Source organism: Augochlora pura, chromosome 7 (assembly GCF_028453695.1).
Source record: "Augochlora pura isolate Apur16 chromosome 7, APUR_v2.2.1, whole genome shotgun sequence".
NCBI lineage: Eukaryota > Metazoa > Arthropoda > Insecta > Hymenoptera > Halictidae > Augochlora > Augochlora pura.
In genome coordinates, this window is record NC_135778.1 from 41,087,945 (window position 1) to 41,112,905 (window position 24,961).

At 38.9% G+C, this 24,961-nt stretch overlaps 1 protein-coding gene across 1 annotated transcript; it reads left to right on the top strand.

Annotated features, from left to right (window-relative positions):
* Window positions 1-6,000: 6,000 nt before the first annotated feature.
* Window positions 6,001-24,632, top strand: LOC144473518 (uncharacterized). Its single transcript, XM_078187445.1, has 3 exons — window positions 6,001-6,172; window positions 17,516-17,712; window positions 21,798-24,632. The coding sequence occupies exons 1-3, from the start codon at window positions 6,001-6,003 to the stop codon at window positions 23,697-23,699; spliced, it is 2,271 nt and encodes a 756-aa protein (XP_078043571.1). The 3' UTR covers window positions 23,700-24,632.
* Window positions 24,633-24,961: the final 329 nt, after the last annotated feature.

Consider the following 24,961-nt stretch of genomic DNA (forward strand, 5'->3'; position numbering starts at 1 on the left):
AAGCTGTGCTGCCCCCACAGTTTTAGACAAAGGCATCAAGCGACGAGTGAGCAAGAGAGCATGACATCAGTGCGACAGAAATGAAGCAAGTCACACTGGCGATAATGCAAGTTTCAGCTTTATTTTTCAAATTTTTTAAAAGTAAAATCGCATAGAATTATGAAATTAATTAAAAAATATGCTTTCGAAACTCTCTCTCTCTCTCGTAGAGTAGAGTATTGATTATTGCTCGTTACAGTTTCCAAGTACCGGGATGGTTCAATTAAAAAACTTGTGTAGAGTCATAAACTAGAAACCATTAGCTAAAATTCCGTTTACAGGTGGTTGGAAATTGTAATAATTATAGAAATGGTTGCCATTTCAAGACGTTCGTAATTATACTGTGCTATGTGATTGAGGATCCTTCGGAGCGAAAACTACAAATCAAATATCGCACCGTGTATCTTAAAATGGTGAGAATAATTTCTAGTATATATATTGTTTTAAATAGAAGTTCTAGTATATATTGTTTTTTCTCCTCATTTTTTTATAATATTTTATAGGGAATGTAATATTTATCTCAAAGTGCATCGAACAGTTTTCGCAGATACATTGAACGCAATAGATTTCATTTATTTGAAAGTTGAAGCTGTTTTACAAATAGAATTTCACGACGCGTGCCTCAGATGGCGCGCCAACCGAACGAATGCGCGAAAAGAGTGAGAACCGCAAGCACAGCAAAATAAGCCAATTTAGGTTTCTTATCCGTATGCACACCATACATAGAGTTTGATAAGTAGCATTTTGTTTCTATCCATCGTATTTCGTTCTTCTTTTAAAGTAGAATTAACAAGTACAATAGATATGTAGTTTGTTATAAATTTCGATTACTCCTACAAGCTTTTCTTATACCCTAAGATAGCGTGCACATCCCCATCATATTATTGCGCATTCAATTCGCTGTGGATCCTGTTTTAACAGTGAATCGTCATCCAATCAGAGCAACAAAATTTCTATATCAATCCTGGCTAACGGATAAAGCTACGATTTCGAGGTCCCCAAGCGTAGAACTCATTACCGTAAAGTACAATGACAAAAATTGTCCAACTTTTGAGTTCTACAAAACTCATGGATTTCGTTGCACACGGTCGCTATATTACCGACGTAAAAGGCGATTGTAGCGCCATCTTGTTATAGATACAAAACCTCTACGAAAATTTTGGATATTTTTATCCTCAAATTTAGTGACCTTAATGTGTCGTATACAGATAGCGTTACCACTACTTTTAAATTTGAATTTCGAATTCAACTTTATAGCAATATGTAGCATCTAAATAATACAGAAACTTTCAGGGCCGAAATTTTGTTATAAACTCGAAGCAGTTAAATGAAGTTTACTGGTTTAAGGTTTCAGTTTACTGTTAAATATCCCTATTACAATATTAATTCATTATTCATTATATTGTTTATATACCAGTTAATATATTTTGTTTGCATGTAAATACTAAATTAAATAAGTCGTCAATTTATGTAGTATCAGCTTTTCACAACCATTTATCGAATTTAGGTTTGATGAAGTAACAACCATTTCCTAGAAGAGTTAGGTAAAGAGACATTCCTTCGCTTCTTTCAATAACTATCAGTTTTTCGAATCAAATAATCAATTCCCCCGGATACGTGCACCACTGCGAATTGGTATGAAGTAAAAGTAACAGTTACCTTGCATTATCTTCGGTGAGTGTAGCTTTCAGTTCCAACATAAACGCCCTTGTCTGCAATGCTCGCAAAAAAGTTACATGATAGTTACAGCCTGTTAGATAATAATACGAATGTAATTACACGCGTATTTTATACAGTTCCGATCTGTTTATCGTACACCTGCAATTACACACCTTTGACTATAACGACCGTCGATATCCTTTGAAAACCTAGACACATTTTGGTAAATTTTTACAGAAAGAGAGAATACAATACCTTCTGGAAAATCCAATAACACATTTTTATAGTAAAGATCTTGTATCTAGTTTATTAATTAGCATCTGTTTCTAAATGGAACAGGGCAATTCTTCGAAATTATAAATTCTCACCCCCTATCCAGATTTTTTGCATATTGACGGGAAACGGAGATGAATATTTATTACGTTCGCAATTACGTTAACTCACCAATATCGCCAAGAAAGGAATAGAAGTTTATTTCAACCTAAGAGGAAGAAAAAAATGCCTCGTCACGAGTCCGACTCGTTAATACACGGGAAGGAGTTTAATAAGAGAGTAAAACAAGTACTTGATTACCGTACAATACAACCATAATTACATAAGTATTACACCCGCGAGGTGTAGACCTAAAAAGTTTCTTAGCCTCGTGTGCACTGGAAAAACCGAAGACATATAATTGGATCGAAAAAATCTGGAAAAACCGTGTGCCAGGGTTATGAAAGTAGTAAACCACGTCTGTATCTCTCTAGTTAACATGTCCCGATCTAAATAGGCTAACTGTATGTACAATCGGAGGAGGAACATCTGTACTCTGCCGGGGTTTGAGGTGCAAGTTATGTCATCGATGGGGAATCCTGAAAAAAGAGCAGGAGCTTCCGGTGCGAAATTATTTAGATCATATAACAGGAGATTGAAAGCGAGTGCCGCTCCGTATACACACACACACACGCGCGCGCGCGCGCGCGCGTACTCCGTATACACCTCTATATAGCAGTCTGCTTTTCTTCTGACCGATTACCTTTCCCACGGCGGCTTATAGGTGCATAACCGCGTTTATATTACAGTCTGCCGTGCGCACTTAGTCACACGAGCGTGCACGTACACGGCCAAACTTAACATACGGCCTGCTATGAGAAATTCTCATTGCGAGGGCGATTGTCTGTTGCAATCGTAAAACGTCGGCACTGATCCAGTTTGAAAATCAAACGCATAGGATCTCCCTGTGTGTGATTAAACCGACGGTAAATCGGCTTTTATCGCGACACGCCGAGGCATTTGTCTGCTGGAAGTTCGAGAGAGCCGGTCGCTCGTTTAATCGGTAGAAATTCAGCCGATCGGACGATATCGCCATCCGAGTCCGTTCAACGATTATTATGATTATTTGCCGTCCATTTTGCGGTCGCACACTCTTCATCTGATATCTTATGGGAAGGAAACCACGCGCAAGTTCACCCGTGACATAATCTTTATGAGATTGTTCTTGACTTTCGCCGAATCAATTATTAATAGTTCTTTGTTTTTTTCCGTGCGACCGCGGAACTTCGATCTCCGCGGTTTCGACCGCTTCGATACGTGAACCGCGAACTTTTATCGCGTGTACCAATCTCAAATATTTTAATACCGTTCGTAACGCCTGTATTTTGCCTACGGAATGTAACCCTGTGGCAACATATAATACATTTTGCAAAACTCATGAAACTTGAATACCGAGATGAAAATTATAACAAGTATTTTTTTGAGTATTTCATCAAATTAGAATGCTAGAAAAATTTAGAATGACTTCATGAGATTGTTATGCTCTTATAGAGTATAGATTTTTATTAATTTATTTATAATATAAGGATTTATTATACGGAAACATACGTTGCCGCAGAAATTGAATTTTCTTTCGCTGAACTTTTCAGAAATTTCTGTTTTGCATAAAGATCTAGTTTTCTAATTGACTCAGGCTTTCGCGAGAGAGTCGTGTAAACCGCGCGGAATTTTATCATTTCGTACGACAATATTTATTGTATACGTCATCGTGCAAAATGATTTCCACTACCCCAGACGTTTCTATTGATACCGTTAGATTTATTCCTTCTATTTTATCTTTGTTTCGCTGTATTTCCAAATGGTGGTCCAACTGTTAGTGACCCGGTAGTTTCCTCTCGAATTTCTTATAATACATTCACCGTACAGCGTTCACCTAAGCGGACAGAGTGTCGTGCTTTCCTTTCGATCGACTTTGCTGCTACGTACGTATACAGGCGGATCGCAGTATTAGATACGTGCTCGTATTGGTTTTGACAACGACTTTACAAAAACAGCATCAGATAGTTGTTACTGTACGATAGTTTCCAATAGCAAATCCATGCTGTTTTAAATTTCATTTACCACGCAACAAACAGTCTTTAACGATTCCGTTTGTTAAATTAATGTCTATTAGGTACAAGTACTATTATTTTAGATAATTCAATTCCGTGGTCAAGTCACTCTTTTTATATGGATACTAATATTTCAACGAAAAGTAATTTGTTTAACGACGAGTGCTTTTGCTGTGTTTTTCCGGTCTTTTTATATGTTTGAATACTTTACGATTGGGATTGTAAAATTTATTAGATAAAAGAAATGATTTTACTGTTGAATGTCCTTTTACGTTTCATTGAAATTACTGTTCTATCTACCAGTCGGCTGAAAAAATGTGGCTTATCAAACGGTAAAATCAACGCGCCGGTATCCGTGACCAACTCGTTTTATGTCACTATTTTACATCCTGTATTTTGAGCAGCACGATTGCTCAATCTATCTGAAGTGAGCGTATGCCTTTATCAGCGGACAACGGTCTGCATGCGATTTATAGCATGAATGGGTTAATAAGGCAAGAAAGAAGACGATTGAACGGCGTACGTCTAATTTCTTACCTTATTTTCAATATAACACGCGTTGACAGCGTTTCGAATGTTCCATAATGTAACAGTTCTGTGTAAGAAGACATGTCCTGCTGATCTAATCTACTTAGCGATACAAAACAGACAATATGGCAAAGCAGGATACTTCTTTCGAATTCTGGTTTTTACTAATTAGTACGCGAAATTGTCCTCTTTAGTCCTCTTTACTTTTCATTAGTACATGAAAATAAGAACCTTTTTTTATGCATTCACAGCATACAAGTATGCTCACAATTCGACGATCGAGAAATCGCTATACAATTTAATATAACTATTGCTTCACTTTCACTCGATGAAGATCTTTAACAAGGAAGAGAAAACTCTGGTTTCAGTTTCTTCAAATCCGTTTACGAACTCTTCGATTTACATAAACATTCTCCAGCAATGAAGTACATCATTTCATATTGTTCTGAATTCTATAGAATCTCATTTTTAATTCGAAATTAAAAGCTTGAGCATATCGGTGATCGTCAAGAAATAGCGAAAGCACTTTTCTTCCGAAAATATTCAATGTTCCAATTCTCTGCGTTACGGTATTTCTTGAAAAGAACATACATTACACACATTTTACACTTGAAAATTCCAAAAAGTATTTCATTTAATCAAATTAAAATGAAAAGCTAAGTTGTACAATATTATATTGTTCGCACGCTTCGCGGTTCCTTATAAAAATTAGGAGAACGTAATTTTCTGAGCAAATATTCCCCCACCCACACATGTGACGCGGCAGTCAGTGTTAAAAAAGTAATTCAATACTATGGAATCGAATAACACGGACCACAGATCAGAATGGCCGAGAGCAAATATTGGTAACATTGTACTTTACTTTCTAAAAAATTCAATGTTCGACTTTACAATTATTTTTTCACGACGAATCAGAATAAAAATCACAAAAATAGACCGTCTTCAAATATTCAATGTCCTAAAATAAAATAACGTCCTCATAAGAACCTGCACATTATCTAGAGTCTAGAAAAATAGTATAATAAAATAACAATGATTCGAATGGGACACGTTGTTCCAAATATTTAAACAATGTTCTTAAAAGCTTCAGTGATCATTATTTGCCCATTAGAACCTGTACAGTCTCCAGAAAATGGTGTAGTAGAGCAGGAAAGATTCGTGTAAGAATACGTGTTCCAAATGCTATTTTTTCTATTGGAACTTGAACGTAATTCAATTCGGAAAACGGTATAATAGAGCAACAAGGATTTGTATAAGAAAAAGTGCTCCAGATACTTGAACGATATTCACCGTGCAGGATCGCTGCGACAATCCTCCGATTGTAATTCAATGGTACATCGAATAACGCGTGTTGCAGCAGTACCGCGCGGTGCATTAATGTCTTTGTTTTCAGTATTTCGTGTGCCCGGCGATGCTCACTTGGAAACAGTTCGTTGTGGAAAAGTGGTTAACAACCCCACCTGGAGTGTTCGGGCGCGGCCTTTCCCCTTCGTCTATAAAGCGACCAGGAATCCACTTCTTCCGAACATTCACTCGTCGCTTCGTCACTCATTTGTTCACCATGCGGCTTCTTATCTTCGCAGGTGAGTAGTGCGCTACACCTATGCAAACAAACACACACACACACACATACACAATCACCAGACTGTTCATGGAACAAGGACGAATAATTTTTTTGGTGTTCCATCCTACCGAGTTGTGATTATCCGCATGTTCGTATTTTTTTTTCTGTGCAAACCGTTCGAGAAATTCGTTCGAAAATCGAACGATCGCCACACCGGGTGTACATGTGTGCTGCGACCATTTGAATCGTGTGTGACCTTACGACCGATCGGATAGATCGGAGGATTAACGATCTGCTGCTCGACAACCGCGGTGTAGTGACCATTAACACGTTCACATGTCCAAGATAGAAGATAGAGGAACAATCTTTTTTATTTAGAACAACACCGACTGATCTTCCTTTAAGGACTACATAATAGTATTCGATTAGCTTCGATACAGTTTCCAGGTTAAGATGAATTCGCGTTAATTGTTGTTTTTCATTGCAAACAAGTTATGTAGAACTGTGAACGTGTTAATAGGTGGACGAAATCCATTTTAAGAAATAGACTGTTTAAAAGGATCACTTTTTTTAAAACTTTACGACTTTTGTTGCGAATATGTTCTATAGAGTTCATTTTCGACATATTCATAAATCGTACGCTAGCAATTGTTCCAATAAACATTTATTTTCTTACGTACTTCGTAGTTGTTTTATATTCTGAGTGGTTTAATTTATAAGTGTCATTAATTGAATCAAGGAGTTTTTCAATCTGCAAGGTAATTGTGCAAAGAGACATTATTCTGGCATCGTATTCACGGAAGCGTTTCTGTAGCAGAGTAAAAATAATATTATATGGGATTACTATGGGTTTATTTAGCTTGCGTAAAGTTTTTGGGACGAGGAAAATATATCGAACCATTCTGCGGACTACTCCTTAAAATTAAGAGCAGCCAGCACGACTTTCCTTGATTCGCTAGATAAACTGGTGCGTACGGGCACTGCATTCGTATTAGAAACTTGCTTCCTGAACAACTTGGTTCACTTTCGCGTTTCGGCTTATACAAATATGCAGTCCGTTACTTTGCTGGCGAAATAGGGGGAGCCATTTTTCTTTCGCAGCGACACTTTAACTAACTCGCTATTTAGAGAATCAATGGAATTTGAAAATTCTAAATTTCCATGGTATATTTTATACAAAATTACATCAACGAAGGCACTGTTCGACAAAACGCTTCCTCTTGATTCGAAAATATTCGACCGAAGATCTAAACATTTCTAGCGAATAGATTCGTTATCATATAATTAATCACAATGCACGTGCAGGTTTGGATTATAAATTAGCATTAGCGATAAGAAAATGTGAAAGCATCGTTCCGTTTCATCCTTTCTTGTTTCTCTAAAAAAATATAGCGTTACGCGTTAAGTTGAGCCATATTGGTAGCAATATCGATAAATCGCAAGCTGTAATTTATGAGTTCATAATTTAGTAAACACTACAAATGATTGTTATCTTTCAAAAACAAGAGACTGAGTAAAAATTGTAAAATTATATTGATCGAATAATTAGCTTATCACGAATAGAAATTTTTATTTATCTTTATTGTACGAAATTGTTTACTGTTGGCAATTGAAATGAAAAAAATTTCTTGAAATCTGTGTAATTGACAATTGAATATCGTAATTTTGTCACTTTCCCATTTCATTTTCGACCTTGACATTTGCTTCTCAAACAAACTTTTGTTTAATTTACAATTATACTTGTAAATATTCTGTGTGATCTAAATATGTAATAATTATGCATCGTGATATCAGAGTATCAAGATTGTGTAAACTTTCTCTAGCTTCGCAACGTAATAATTATACTCGACATTAGTGAAATCCGTTGTGGGAATTAAATGGGAAAGAAGACAGTGTTATTGTTGTGTGCGCGTGTGCGTGTGTGTGAAACTAACTAACGAGTTTCAACACGTGTGAACAATTCTGCATAAAACCTTCAAACATCTACCTAACACCAATCTAACGAATGTTTTCGTAAGATTCGCTGGAAACAAACTAAAGCGTTGTAATGTTCTTTAAAAATTTGTTTTACATTTACAAAATTCTCTCTATAGCGAAAATCTATAAATGATCGATTTTTCTATAAAAAAAAAAAAAAATACTATTTTTATACTCTTGGTTCTCCCAATAGAAGATATTTTGTAAAAGATATACCGAATAATAAGTCCAATTGCTATTGTGTCATGACAAAAATTCACAAGTTGGTCTATAAGAAATCGTGTAAGAGAAAAATATGTTTCTCCGATTGAAAATAGCAGTTCAGTAATTTGGTCCTTGGTAATATACCTACACAAATCTTTCATGCCGCATCAAGAAAATTACAGCATCTTCAATCGCGGGATTAAATCGTTTGTGTAATTAACGATAATCGAAGCGTGACCAAATCGAAAGGTTCAATCTTTACTTTTATGGTTGTCGTTCCTGACTCGTTGCTTTGCATTTAGTCTATCGAATCGATTTCGCGGCACGAAAATGACAGTTCCAGAATGCAGAATAACGACGAAGAAATGGACATTGACATTTCCCTTTCCGCTTTTTTCCCGTAAAATCGAGGAAGACCCGTGTTAGACTTCGCGGAATAATTTCGTTATTAGGATTATTCCATAAAATTCGATTCGTACCGTTGCTATTGATGTTCTTCAGTTACCGGTTGCACGTGAACCACTAAGATTTATCAATGCAATTAAGTAATGAAGGTCGAGTTAATTGACACTCGGAATTTCCGTTTAACACATAATTATCATGCTGCCCGATTATTTATTGCGAGAGTAAAGTGAGTCACGTGTTGCTTCGAGATCGGTAGCGGTTTTGCAATTGCACAGTTTACATAATCATCTATAATGCATTGTTATTGGCATATCGTTGCAGGCTACCTAGGAGCATGGATGGAATCAAAGTCGACATTCAAATAATTATAATTAATAAGAAATGAAAATAATTTACCATTTTTTCAAAGATAGTAATTAAAAGAAGAATTTGAGTCGTTTAGTCCAGCTTTGAACGAAATTATACGGTTTTAAAACGTATGTGCTCATTTTCGCTGTTCACAGTATAAATACTTTTGAGATTTGTTGTCTTACCGTTTGGTGGCGAAGCGTCGCGTTTAGGTGTAGCATTTTGGCACGTTAACGCGTCGACGAACGTATGTAAGCGAGGATTAAACGCATTTCGGTTCAGTCGAACGTTTAGAAACCGCTCCAACCTCGGGCAGTATTCCAGCAATAAAACGGTGCTTTCGTTTCGAGGGAAATCACAACCACGTCCTTGGTGGTTTCTTATTAAAAGAGATTTTGAAAGAACCATGGCGTTATTTCCCGTCGATTACGACTCAATTCCGAGGTTCCTAAATGATGAGAGAGTAGTCAATTAGTCGTAATAATGAGAAGTAGGAATGCACGGACCGTCGTGGATCGTCGGATTTCATTGACTTTCCAAGTCATCGTCCGGTTGCATCGGCTTCCGGTAAAGAGTTTATAGGATTGTATAAGGTTTCTATTTCTATATTCCCATCGCAATATTAATGCGAATCAATGATAAATGATCTAGCAACGATAAGGATCGGCAGAATTGCCAACGATGCATTCCATTTGTGAAACATTGTTTCTAACTGTTTCGCCCTAATGGCGATCTCCTCATTTATTTATTTCGATTACGTTACTTTAACAACCTTCGTTACTTTAAACGCGAGCTGGGGTTGTCTGTAAATTCGAACAGGGGAAAAGACCTAAATTGAGAGTTTATCTGATTGCAGTTTAGAGAAGTTTGCAGCAGTTGTTGAAGCTACGTAAAATTGAAAAGTACCTTTCATTTGTCCAGTGAGCGGAAAAAAACTTGGAAAGAACACTTTGTTCGCGCAAGGCCATGCCCCAGAAATATTTGAAATAACTGTGATTTGTTTAAACTTGCCTTTTTCGATCAGGCCGTCGGAGCCTTTGTGCGAGCTTATCGATATATTATACACACACACACACACACACAACTGGCAACTGACGAGAATTGCTACATTTACGGTTCATGTATTCCTTCGCGATACCGGTTTTCGATTAATTACCGAATCGTAGATGATATATGATTCCTTGGGCCCTGATCGAAGTCTCCTGTCGGATTCATATTCCATAGGAAATGAAATCGGATGCTTTCGAACGTCGATTAAATAGGAGATGCATTGCGCCAAGGACATCGAACCCTGCAATCGAATCTATCTTAAGCCAATTTTAATCTACCAAGCTAATATACCAAGCTAATTCCACTTATTACTAATTCCGACTTCCACTTATTGTTCATTTCTTATCTAACTGGTTGTTCCAAAATAATTCAATATTCTAAGGAGTATTATTTTTCATCTCCAGCAACAATATTAAAAACTGTTTGCATCCATGAAGAGTTGCAACGAATTCTAAAGTGGAACGATGCATCCGATGTCAACACAGAAAATCAGCTTTCCGAAGTAGTCTGCTTCGTTCTTCGTAAACGTTCCGATCTCCGGCATTTGCTAATGCATGCCACCTATTTCCCTGAAAGAAAAAAATGGAGAAAGACCACGGGTCTTGTTGGGAAACCGTAATTGTTAAACAGCAAGAAAATTGTCCGGCAATGAAAGGTCGGTAACGCGGCGCGCGATTTGCTTTGGCTAATTTCGCTTCCGAGCTGATGCCTCGGATCCGTTAAACACGTTGCGAACGTGATTTTGAAAGATCCGCCTCCGTATAGCGCCAATTAAGCTCAGCTAAGCTAAGCTGATTGGAGATCTTGACTCGAAACGATTAACTTCTTCGAATCGATTACCGCCGCGCGCATGTTTGCCTCCGCGTCGACCACTTTTCAAACACAGTGATTTCTTTCAACTGCGAGGGCTGTCCGCGCCGGCATTAATTTGATTGTTTCTCCCTCTAATTAAGTACATACTAGTGTACTTTGCCGACGCCCGATTTCGTCCCCCTTTTACCGAACGAATGTCGCTTCCAATTAAATGTCAATCAGCGCTAGTGAAATGTCGTAAAGTGTTCGAATGCGGGAATACGTGTTATGCCAGGCACGCAACCTGCCCGTCGTTATGTAAAGCAGTTCATAAAATGTCCTATCCATTTTCGATTTAGCTATTGCATTAATTTATTCGCATTGGCTTGATATTTACGGTGCCCTATGCTCTGCGCAGTGTTGCTGGCATATTTTTTCGTTGCAGTTGGATACTACTGGGAACATTAAAGATACCATAGATTGGGGGCTTAAATAAGATCAAATATTGTTCGCAATCCAATATTTAGGTATTGGCTAATTGTAAAGTTAAACTTCTGTTTAACATCGAACGAAATTCGGTTTGGTAAAACTTGATAAATCTATTTCAAAGTTATTGGTTGTTCCAGATACAGTATCTAGTTTTTGTAGACATATTTACATATTCATGAAAGACTGTCATTTCTATTCGGTAGAGGGATTAGTTTCGAAACTATTTCTGTTTCGTTACCATTTGCTCAAAACGTTAGAAACCGCGACAGTTCCCGTTCAAAATGGCGGCCGCCCGGCATCGTGGAAAATAACGAGGTTATTAAAATTTGGCACAGACAGGATCGGGCAAACAGGAGGCATTAATTAAATAAGATTTGTTAACCGGAGGTTCTTACTTAATTGTCTTTGAGTTGAGGACGCTCGGTTTATTACTCAACGCGAGCAAATTGCTCGTATCCGCGTAATTTCTCGCGCGGTAACAAAGGAAAAGGAGAGCCGGCGCGACGCGACGCGACGCGTCGCGCGACGGGTTTCCTTTTTCTTCGTCGGCTCAAACAAAGATTTTCTACCGAGGAAAACACGCCGAGATCGATCTAAGCTGCCCGCGGTATGGAAACGATTTAGCAATCTTTCCTCAGCTAAGAAGTTCTCACAATTACATCTTTGGGCATGTTCGCAGCTTCAAACAAAGTGGCATCGCCGACCGCCGACCGCCGACCGCCAAAGTGAAAGCTGGACAAAGTTTTAGGACTTCGCCTCCTTTACTTTAATTTATTGTTACACTTTACGCGAGGCAGTTGAAACTTTTATCGGTACAGTTTCACGGTTGTGCAATCGTTGCGCGAGCTTTTTGCAGTTTAATCGGGTCGGTTGCACCTGCCGGGTTCGTACAAAGAAAATTGCTGATTAGCCTTCAAATGTTCACACGTGATTTATGTGGTTTGCGTAAAGAGGGTTTTCATCGGAATTAATTAGCGATGTTTTCGCATTAGGATGATCACTTATTTCTCGTAGATTTCAAATACAGAAGAATAAATTTGTATACTCTATTTGTCAATAGAATATATCTAAAGTTTTTCACCATCTTTTCAGACCAAAAATCTGCACTTGATTGTACGTTTCGATCGTACGTTTGTCGTTTAGATAGTTTTCAGTTTAGATCGTTTATTGCAACAAAGTAATAATTTTTAAGAAAGTGAACACGAAATAATATTACGCTTTCATAGTTCGAGTCGAGCGGTCGTCGTTGCACGTTTTATCTTGTGCGTAACACCCACAATTAAATATCTCCAGTAAATACCGTGACAGTAAGAGCTCCATTCGTAAAATAATAAGCGCGCGTAGACCTTGTGATTTCATGTGTAGAGAAAGCTGATCGTAAAACCCGATACATTTCCCGTCTGGAGGGGAAATGTAGCCTTTTATTATTTTTCGAAGACAGAATAATCAAACTCATACCTGCTATTTACTTGGACAATTACAGATTTCCCATTATTTGAACATTAATTGTTGCTTTCTCGTATTAATAGCCTGCGAGACGGAAAAATGTAATTTAAATAATCACTAATTAGTTATCAATAAACTGTCCTATGCCATTTTGAGCCACTACTCTAAAGATTGGTGCACCCTGGTACTGATTGACAAAATTTCTATCGATCGGAAACGACGAACGTTTTTTTATTGTACATGTGCGAGAAGGTAAGGATTTAATTTACCACCACGCCATCCGTTGCAAATAGGTTAATTAAGTGTAGCTAATTGCATAGTGTACTGCACACTGTCCACGTTTCGCGATACTACATAAATAGCTGTTCGCAGCGATCGATGGAGGCTGTTTTCTGAGGAAGACCGGTTTAGAGGCGCGACTACTAAAGATTATTATCATTACATTTGTCTGCGAGGAAAGTCTAGCTGCAAGAGTATGAGAGAAATTTCCGGTAGGTTCACTTTCACGATTGTTTGACACTGATCGACGAAAGTAAGGTCAATTATTTTTACGTAACCGTTTCAAGTTTAACGACTGGTTTATCTTCGTGGATGAACCGCGGACTGTAAATACCACGTTGCAGGACTCCCATTCATTCCGAAACGTTCTATAATTAAGCACTAATTTGACGAACATTTATATGTCGTACTTTTTCCAGCCAATTCCCACAATTTCGAACAATTATAATGTTAATTGGAGAACGGCAGAAAATTATTAACATACGTTGTAATATAAATAAAGACTAATTGGATCCAGTACCTCGTGCTGAAAATTAAGATTATGTTTTCTGTTAACATGTTTTCGGATCGTAAATGTCTTTTTAATTAGTTGGTTGAATTTAGTTGAAAATAACCATTCGCGCGAGTTAAGCCAGCGTAACGTAGAATTTCTCAGGCTTTTTACGTGCTTTCTTCATCTTTGTCAATTAACATCGCAACTGGAATTAACTGTTGGACGAAACTATCGCGGTCCTTTTCAACAGATTGTTACTCTTTCGAAAGTCATTCTTTTAAGTTATTTGATAGTTTATTTTTTTTTTCAAACGAAATACAAATTTCTTGTATATATTAAAGAAAGTCCTAATCATTGTAAATGTGATATAAATTGTAACAGAATAACATCTGATTAGGGTCACTGTCCTGAATTGTAAGTAGATAATGATGCGCTACTGTTTACTTCATACACTCCCATTCACGTTAACGAAAACGGTCGAGTAGCCGAAAAGAAGAAAAACGCTTAACAATTCAACGTTATTAACCGTGGGAAGTCCCGTACGATGATTTTCTTAATTTTTTAATTAAACTTGCTCTCCGGCTGCAGCGTATACGATCGTGTCTATTATACCTAGAGAATTGACTTCCTTGTTAGACGCATTAAATCAGAGTAAAACAACATCAAAGAATATTGAGCCCATAGGAAAGTCTTCCGGGTTGGCCGGTGAATAAGCGTTATGGATACCTGCGAGCACTTATTCAACTGGTGTAGACTTATGGAATGGAATATGCGTACTCTGCGCGGGAATGTATCCATCAAGTATCGCGAACTTCTTATCTTTCTCTTCGACTTCAATTCCAAAAGTCTTTTCTCCAGTGGATAGTAAACAGCGGTTGCGTCATCGGACTTCGCCGTTGTCAATCATACGATCAATTAACTGCTACAAGATAATAATTAGATTACGATTTCATCGTACGGTCGATTCTCCGCCGGTCGAAGAAGCTTACTTCATCGAAGTAAAATGAATACGGTTGACCAAAAGTAAACGTTTCGTTACCGTTGTTCACTGAATCGAATAATCGACAACTCATGGTCATGCAAAAACGACGGCTCGGCGGTTATGGCCGCTTCTCTTGCAATTTTTGTGCAGAAAACCGATCAAACGCTCTTCAAATAAATCAGCGCTGTAGTCCCAACATTTTCTTTCTCGCATTGCGGTCGGAAGTTACGTAGCGGACAGTGTAACAGCTGGAACATTCTTGTGATTTAATTAGATAACTTGTTGATACGAAACGCGGTCGGGACATCAAGCTGGAATTTTCGCTCGAGCACGTTTGTTAAAGAAGAAATTACTCGCTTAATTCATTCGCTTGTCTTTTACATTCTCGATCGATAAATTCAGTTACATTTATGTCACATTTTACAGGATAAAATTTACTGCTCGCGCAGCAAAATGAAATATTCAGAAGCAGAAAATAGGTGAGATTTCAATTCGAAGGTCGTGCGAGGGTTAATAGGCTAATTAAAGACTGTGAGACGTTTAAAAGAAGCCATATTAAAAAGAAGAAATAATCATGGTCATTTAAATAATCTTAAAACAGGTTATTAAATTAGATTAAAATCTCTATTGCTATTAAACAACTCGTTACGAAATCTTTAAACATCTACCACCAATTTACTGTCAAATCTCTCGATAGGCGCTTCAATATTTCTGTTACATTTAAAATAAGTCGTTCTCTCTCGAATAATAATTTCAGAATAGATTGTATTACTTGAGAGAATTGATTTGCCTGAGAATAAGCGTGACGCTATCGAACAATTAATTGAAAAATCCTCGATTATATAACACCGATATGCAAAGATCCGTTAAGTAACTCTGAATATAGTTGGTGTCAAACTATTGCATTGAAAGTTTTTTAATTGGCTGCGGCGCAGTTTGTATCGCCCCTTGAATAGGCCTATTCTAAAGTTGCCGACTTGTGCAACCATGTAACAAGATTTGTGCGTTAATATCGAACGTTTCTTATTGCATCGATTGTCTTACTACTCCGATTTGACTTGCCATCGACGGAAGGTTTCATTGAATAGCGAACCTCGAAAGCGAACCTTGTGGGAAAAGTTTCTCAAGAGCGCGTAACTTTCTCTGCGTTAGGCTGCTTTCCCAACTCCTTTCCGCCTTCGGACTGCACACTCTCAGTCAACCAGAACGACATAAAAGTCACCTGCGAATTCGTCCTTCCGCAATTTCGTTGCGTCGAATTACAAATCAGGGTACATAATTCCTTATATACCCATGTTCGCGAGCGCCGCCGCCGGCTGAAATTACCGCCGCTACGGAACCCAATAATCCTCGACGATTGCTCGATCCCTCGGAAATTGTTAATCAAATTTTCGTGCGCGCTTCATAAATACCCGATCGACTCCCTATTAAAGCTGGCGGAAACTGGCCGCCAGTCAGAATTTGCGACGGCAAAGCCGAACGCAACAATGTTTTGAGCAACGTCTCCCAATACATAATGAGCGTCGCGTGACCCACGGGTCGCACGAGGCTCACCGATCGTAATAGAAATTTCAATCGAACACAAAACATTCCGAGCAACTAGGCCAACCTGTGAAACGGCAGGAGGCACAACGAAAATTCTGAAAGGGAAATTAAATAGTCTTGAGTGATTCATCGCGTGCTGCATAATATCTGACGCGAAAGTGAAGGCGTTTTAAAGATTTCAAGGTGATACCGTCGTATTTCCTTCAACGAAATCGCATAGTTTTTGCATTCCGATGGTTGCGTTCCTTTATCCTTTCTAGAAAAAATACAGGCGAACGCTTGTGTCGAAAGCTCGTTAGTTTGTAGAATACTTGAACTTGACCATTGTATCCGTGTGCCTGAGTTTATCGTTTTCAGAACACGTTGTTCAAACATTCGTAACTCTTTCGCTTCCGAAAAATATTTTTTATTTTGCACAAAGGTCCGCAATTTATTAAGAAACGTTACGATTTTCGGAAAGCAAATAGAGAAGAAATATTATTGCCCCACGAGCTTCGGTGAACCATAAAGTAGTATACCTTATCCTTGTTGGGCAAAACACCCTGTGTTAAGTATAATAGCATGAAAGTATGCGAGAAGAATTTTTCGATCGGCTTTCGCAGATAACGATTGCAATTGTTGTGTCCAACGATTATAAATTATGCAATCTTTCATCGAGTCAGACCCGAGACGAATCGGGCATTTTAGAGCATGGTGTTAAATTGTGCAACGTCCACTGACCCCATGACTTCGTTTTCTCACGCAGGACGTTGCACAAAGATCCCTTGTTCAGGGAACGAATTAGTGTCGCCTTTCCGCTGCTCGGGGGGGCTTACGACGCGTCAATTGTTATCGAGGCCAGCGTGTTTTCTTTTCCAAAACAGGACCGTTATGTCCAAGTCATATTCCAGATCCTTAACCCAGAACTTGCAGCAACGTCGTTTCTTACATCTATATTTAGATGTGTCGCTTTACTAACTTATTTAGGACACTTAAGAAATGCTGTTTTCACGTAAAAGGTAACCGTGAGATCGTGGATAATTGTAGCGTAAATTAATGAGCTAAGCGATAGCTAGAATGTAACAGAATATCGAATACAATTCCATACAAAATTGGAAAAGGCTATCAAATATTTCTAAAGCAACATCGAATTGTTGATTGATGATTTATGAACGTGTGTTAATCTTAGTAAGTTGGAAATAATATATCTAACTCATTTTAATCGTAAACGTAGAATCCGCAGTCTACCAATCACGTTTAAAATATTTTAAACAATTTGAAGTATTTAATAGACAAGGATATTATAAGGTATTATTTTAACAGGATTATTGGATATTGTGAAATTAATTGAGATTTGTTGTTTGTTCGATAAGGTCTTTTAGCAATTTCCCTTGGAGAGAAGACGGTTTCTCCCGCAGTTGAAAAGGCAGAATCCACTTCTGGAAATGCGGACGACATTGTCATGTTGGAAATCGATGTAAAGGAACCTGTGAAGAGATCACCGATACAAACCAGTCCCGACTACGGAGCTAATCAGTATGCTCTTCAGAGTGCTGATGCATCTCAGCAGGTAACGAGTCATTCTACGAGTAATCGAGATAATTTTCAGAAATCTTTAAATTCTTGCGACAATGCAATCTAATTATTTGGTGTGGCGTTTTTGTGAAAAGCTTTTAATACTTTGTAAACCCACTATTAATATTTCATCGTTCTCATTTAAGAATGATGGATATAATTGATTTTGAAATTGACCTTGACCTCTTCAGACAGGAAACTTCACCTACATACTCTAATTTTTCATTCGAATTCTTTCGTATTGCCATAATTGCGAGCACCTAATTGCTAATAAATTCGATGGTAGCTATTTGTTAATATCAATCCAATTATCCGACGCGACTCTCGGGAATACAGAAATGTATAATTTAGTCATAGTTACTTTTTATTTAAATTAATGGACAGTAACAAGATGAACAGAGGACAGATTATAATATCTGTATTCGTATTAATTGGACACTAAAAACAGCAGTTACACACAAGACATTTAAATTTCTATAATTAAATTACCGACATTGTTTTGAGCTACTATTTAACCAAGTATCCTCATTTTCAAACAATTTCCAACTATTTAATATTTGGTAAAATTGCGATCAATGTTAGAACTTTGCAGTGGGAATAAGTTTAATTGTCGTAGGTCGTTGAACGTTAGAGGAAGCATAACAATGGAGAATCCTTGACCATAGACCAGTGTCGCGAAGTACGTAGTACTATTATCGTTATCTATATTCGATATCGAACTACTGTTGTCTACATTCCGGTAACGTAACCAAGCAATGTCCTCTGATGTTAATGAACTTGCGATTGTCCGCGACTTCGAAGATAACCAGTTGTCAACCTTTGTTCCTGCACTTGACACACCTTAGGCGGCGTGATTGATTGATTATGCTAAGGAAGCAGGATCAGACGCTCCGATGAGATCTCGTGTACATATAATGATCTATAACCAATCGTTATTTCGTTTCAAGAGAGAAATAAAAGAGCGCCCATCGCATTAATATTATACAGTTTACACAGTTTCCTTTCGAAACTTCATAAATTGAAAAAGATAATCGATATTCCCTCGTAGAAACTATTAGCAATAATCTTGTTAATATGACATACAAAGATAAAGAGATTGCACCATAATTCCTGTGATTCGCCACGAGTAATGACAAAAGTTTATTTTGTAACTAAAAATAGGGAAAAATGTCTGATGGATGATCGATAAATATTCAATTGTTCTTCATTTTGATCCGTTTTGGATAGATCAAAGTTCTCGAAGTAACAAACGGTAGGTATTCATGAGTTAACGCAACAGATTGACGGAATATATACCCTTTCAAGGATAACATAACAAATGACCAATAATGCCGGCGTGTCTGCCTTTCTTGTCCCAAGACAATAAGTGTTCCTAGAAACGGGCAACATCATTGCTCTCGGTCAACCGTGACTATTGGCCGCCTATCACTGGCCAACGTAGTGACTAACTTCGTAACGTAAAGTATAGCCATGAGCAGTGCAGATTTTTCTTTTCCATTAGAACGGAGGGCTCGCCTTCATTATCTAGATATTTCGTTGCGACAACTGCAATTGGTTCGATACCATTGGTTTCCATACCTGCGATTACCATTGTCACTTCGCTAATCTCTAATACCTCAAACATATTGCATGCTTTACACGTTTTTCGTTGTACCGGCGCTCTTAAACAGCGGAATTCGCAAAACCAACATACCCAGGAGTCTTTATTCGTAATACTTTCTTACACACTGAAAAACGATAAAGCATTATATAAAATCAATTACGGATTATTTATGGTCGTTTGAATTTTCTGCTTTTCCTTTATGTAACAATGTTGATTCTCTTGTTCGTACAACCGAGACATGTTCTGAAATCCATATTTAATAGTTCTGATTTTGATTAAATATCAAAGAAATAAATGAAATACGTATTATATAAAATAAATCCGAAGCATTACATACGCAGCAAGTATAAAAATCAGTGTTTGTAGAATCAATTTCCAAGGAACATTTCACCATAAAACGATACGAGGAATCGAATGAAATCACGGTTTTTCCTCATTCTTCCATAATAATCTGGGTTAAAATAGTTGAGTTATTTGAAAGTGAGAGGAACTGAATTCCAGAGCCTAGGAATTCACGAAATCGTAAATCCTCCTTTTAAAGCAGTCTGTGGTACAGCAAATTTACCGTACTTGGTCAACTAAATATATTTTAATCGCACTGTATCGCCGCCGAATAAACGTTATATCAACGATAAAACTTTGGAAAGCGATGCATTTATTCCAATAATCTGCCGCTTTCCTTTCGACAATCAAAAAATATCTTGCTTGTAGGTATAGTTTTTATTAAAATCGAACTAGTATAAAAAATTGCTAATGTCGACATTTTGTGCAAAAAATTGCTATCTCTATTGAAACCAAAATGTTATACAGAGAATTGCTATTTTCAGTAAAAGTAAAAACGCTTTTCAAAGATCATAGGTCGTGCGAGTATTTTCTATAAATGCCGTAACAGCAGGAGGCGCAGAGATAAGTTTGAAAATTGTGTAGGAAACGTGTTCGAGAAAGTGTAGAAACGTACTTTCGAGACCGAGGCAAAAATACGGATTTAAAATAGAAGAATGAATCATTGATCTTGTTGCTTTTCGAAGGGGTTCCAGTGTCCCTCTACACCTACACTCGATCCTGATTGTTTAGCCGTGCTAAACGCGATCATGCTTTCTTGCATAACTTTTACCTTCTAATCGGTTCGACCTGACAAAACCGGTAATACCACACCCAATGATCGAGAGTATATCCGTCTGCAAGTCTCACGGGCCCTAGATACGTTCTCCATATGGTTCACGGCCTTGTGTACCGTTACCGTGACGAGTTTGCTTTGAATGAATCCATCTTTACTCTCATTTATAGGTCATCGACTCATCCGCGATTCTCACAATCCATTCATGAGAACATCGTTGCTGTATCTTCAATTCTTTTTTTTCAATTTCAAACAGACGAAAACTTTATCGTACACGTTCTATCGAACGTCACGGCCACGCGTACTTAATAAACGCTATCAACTACACAGATTTATTCCACAGAAAATGTATAGAATAAAGTGCGATGTAACGAGACGTAACAATGATTTTTCGTTTTAAATTTAAAGATTTGAACAGAGCGTCTTGAGTGGTAGAACAGAATTTCTCGTTTGAATCAACGATACGATACGGGAAACTCTTTTCACCTCTATTCTCGTTTTTGTAAATTAGAACCGCCGAGGTATGAACATATTTTGTGAAAATACTGGCAGTGGAGGTGCCTAGTGAAAGTTAGCTTGGCAGAGATTCCTGCAGTTCTGGATCGCGATGCATTCAGAAGTTTTCACTTCACGGTTTAAAACGGATTCTTTTTGCGAACTTAAGAAAACGGTTCTCTCGTGTACACGATTTTTACAAAATTATTTACAAACACGTGTATCCCTGATCTCGGTAATTGAATTATAATATCCAGTTTATTTTAAAACATAAACTGAAGGTGATTTATAAAATTAAATAACAAATACAATTAAAATTGTAAAGATGTTACAACGTGATACGTACAGGAAAACAAAAAAGAATATACATAGATGTATAAATATTTATTTACGAAAGATTGACGGTAGCTGCAATCTTACTCTTCGCTTTAACCTAATTTTTGTTATGGAAACAAAATTTGTATATAGTTAAAATTTGTATATTTATATTGAAGGTCACAAGAAGATCATATTGTTGTACACCATTGTATTCTTGACTGTTGCTATTAGGCGATGGTAGACGTTTTTCTATACTGTCAGTAATAAACAAAATAATTAACCATCTGCCGATATTATGGTTCTGCACTAACACAGCCAGCATTACAGGTCATTTGATCCTAAATCTTGATTTTTGTTGTAAATAATCAATTGGTTGTACATAAGCTAGTCGTAAAAAGAAATCGTCAGCTGGCCCTAAAGATCTCATGAGTGTCAAGTTTCTCCAGGGAGATCGTCTAACAGCTCAGCCAAAAAATCTAGTAATAAGAACCAGTTAACAAACGCTCGTTGCTAATTTACTCCACACTGACACGGTCTATATTTCTAGCTGCCACCGGAGTACTTGTCATACTTGGAACAATACGCGCAGGAACAGCCGCAGCCCCAACCGGCGCCGCCTCAGCGCAGACCGCAGCCCGCATACGCGAGACAGCAGCAAGCTTTGCAGCAAGCTTACTATAATTTCCGGAAACCGACGGTCGTTCCCCCGCGACCTCGTCCTCAGCTGCACCCTCAAGCTCTAGCTCAAGCGGAGGTAGCCGCGGAAATTCAAGCTCAAGTCGATGCTCAAAACCGCGCGGAGGCAATCCGCACGGCTCGTTTAGGCTCTGCCAGCCCGTCCGCTGAGAATACCTACCAGGTACCAGCGTACACCCAGCCTAAGCTGGGAACGTTCGAGCAGGAACTGTTGCAGCTGGTTTCGGCAAACCAAGCTCAGGAGTTCAAGCTTCTGCCGACTCAGCCGAAAGGCGGTGGCTCGGCCTACTCCCAGCAGTTGGTGGGCTATTCGGCGCAGTATGCTAAGCCAGCTGCCGCAGCACCTCCTCAGTTGCCCGAGCAGTATCATATAGAGACGTCTCCGCCGAGAACCTATCAGCCACGGCCTCAGGTAGCTTACCAGTCGGTGGAGGACCAATACCAACAAGCTCAACCCGTGAAAGCTTTCCAACCCTCGCCACAATACGATTACGCGGCCGACGAAGCTCATTTGAAAGCCTTGGAACAAGCTCAGGCCCAAGCTCAAGCTCAAGCACAGGCTCAGGCGCTCGCGTTTCAGAAGGTCGCGCAAGTCGAGTACCGACAGCACGCGCAGAACGCTTTGGACCACATAAGACTGACGAACGAGGAGGACAAGCAGCGAACTGCTCTGGAGCAGATCCAACAGGGTGCGCAGGTTAGCGATGCAGGCCGCAGTTACCTTCAGGAGCAGCTGCAACCGAAAAGCGCGGACGCTGCGTACCGCGCGAAGGTCAAGGCGCAAACTACTGCCGAAGTAGCGGAGGCGAGGAAAGTGCAACAAGCTCAAGAGTTCAAGGCTCACGCCGACGCCATTAAGAATCTGGAAGCTCAGCAGAGGGCTCATCTGAGGGTGCAAGAAGAAGTCCGCAATTACGCGTTGAACTTCGACAAGCTCCAGGCGCAGGCCCAGGAACTGGCCCAGGCTCAGGCTGAAGCTCTGTACAAGGCACAGCTCCAGGAACGCAACCAAATCAACAAGCAGATCATCGCCATCTCAAAGGACCAGGTGCAAGGTAAGAAGGTGGACCCGAACTCGCCAGTCTACCACTACAACCTACAGCCCAGCAGCACTCCCGTGCCTCTGCAGAACAGCTACTTCACCAACGACGAGCTGCAAAAATACCAGGCCTCCGGATCCTCTTACGTACCTAGATCGGTCCCGAAACCCGATGGCCAAATCGTGGCCGGCCAGGCACACTCCGCCATCACCCAGCCCCGCCAAGCCCACAAGCTCAAGCTCCCTCTCGCTCCCCAGTCCGTCTATGTGTCCGAGTCCGGACTGCTGAAGAAATCGCCTATCAAGTCGATCACGATCGAGGAGGTGGACCCGGAAGTGAATAACCGCCAGATCTATCAGACCGCCACGCCCAAGGCGCGCACTCTGTCCGAGGAGGACCTGTCCGCTCTCATCAACGCCGGCTACACCGTCACCCCCGTCCCGCAAACCGCCAAGTCAGATCAGATATACGCGGTGGAGAATGCGGCCGCCGTCGCCGCCTACTACACAAAGAAACAGAAGCCGCCGCCGGCCAGAGCCGAGTACGTCACCTACGAGGAAGTGATACAACGCCCCCGCAAGCTCATCAGAAAAAGCAGGCCGATCCTGAAGCAGAACGACGGGGACGCCGATGCCAGCGAGAAAGTCACCTACCTGCTACCTTTGGAGACCGCCTTTGGCACGAGACAACCGCCGCTCAAACAGGAAGAGTAAGTCGGTAGAGATGTTCCGTTTCCGTTTGGCGGCGTGGTAACAAGTATTAATCGTGCAACATTTAACCCGGAATATAGGTCTCGCATTTCGTCCCCTTACAAACACACAGGCACACATGTCCTTTAATCGTAGCATAGGCGTGCAAATTGTTAGGTCCGTGCTGCGGCCTTGCTCGGAAGGAATTTCTTTTCTTCTTTTTGCGACGTTCATACTATTGTAGTCCTCGACGATGAAACTGGTCGCGGTGATAGCTATATCACGAGGCACTAATCAAAGTTAATTTAACCTGTTCAAGGATACTGGCACAGTCGTGTATGGTTATTTGTCGTTTCATCCGGGGATAGCAGTTTCTATTTGGAGAAATCAAAAATCAATGTCTTCGCATATCTAGATATTTCATCGTACGAAGATACACGATTTGTTAAACATTTTAAAACAGTCTTCCATGTCGAGTTTTAAGAAACTCAATGCGCAATGAATCTCCGCGTGTTTACGACCGAAAGTTCAAAATAATGAGAAATATTGGTATCTTTATTTTATTTTAACCACAGGACGTCTTCAGGTAGGTAAAACAAAATAATTTCATCTTTCTAAAGAGATGTTTCCAAACAATTTCATGATCCTGTAACGAAAATTCATTTTATTTACTGAGAAAAAGAAATTCCTCCCTTTAACGATCGAAATAATTGAAAAATGTATTACACGTTTACCTGTAATTTGGATGTCCCTTCGAATTACAGATTAGTCCTGGCGACGAAAGGAGGAGAGCAATGTTTGAACTAATTTTGTACATTTATATTGAACTCAAGTTGTCAGAACACGATGGAATAAAAAGCTTAATGAAGGTTCTCATTAATGTTTTTATCTCATTTTGAACTAACTAGAAATTTTACCTTTTTATAGTAATGCTTTTCTCTCTTTCTCTCTCTCTCTCTTTCTCTCTCTCTCTCTCTCTCTCTCTCTCTCTCTCTCTCTCTCCCTCTCTTTATCTTAAAGACCAGATGGATTTCGATCATCTGCTTTTAGTTTAATTATTCGTGTATTTATTCTCATAGTATCTTTCTATATATTTTCTATACGTTTAATTCAGAAAATTAATTGAATTTATATCGTACATTAATTTAATAAATGCCTTATCTGCACATGGCACCATGTCGAAGCTCAAACTGAAAGGATTTCCGAATATTCGTTTATTAAACTTTTTTTTAAACGAATATTCCTTGCGAAGAACGTTTTTATTTGTTGTATTTTTTGTTGCAGTT

Bases quoted from the DNA above. Each gene is read 5' to 3' on its own strand.
- LOC144473518 (XM_078187445.1), top strand. From the start codon at position 6,001: ATGCTCACTTGGAAACAGTTCGTTGTGGAAAAGTGGTTAACAACCCCA. The intron at 6,173-17,515 runs GTGAGTAGTGCG...TTGTTCGATAAG, and splicing joins GCGGCTTCTTATCTTCGCAG to GTCTTTTAGCAATTTCCCTT. The intron at 17,713-21,797 runs GTAACGAGTCAT...CTATATTTCTAG, and splicing joins GTGCTGATGCATCTCAGCAG to CTGCCACCGGAGTACTTGTC.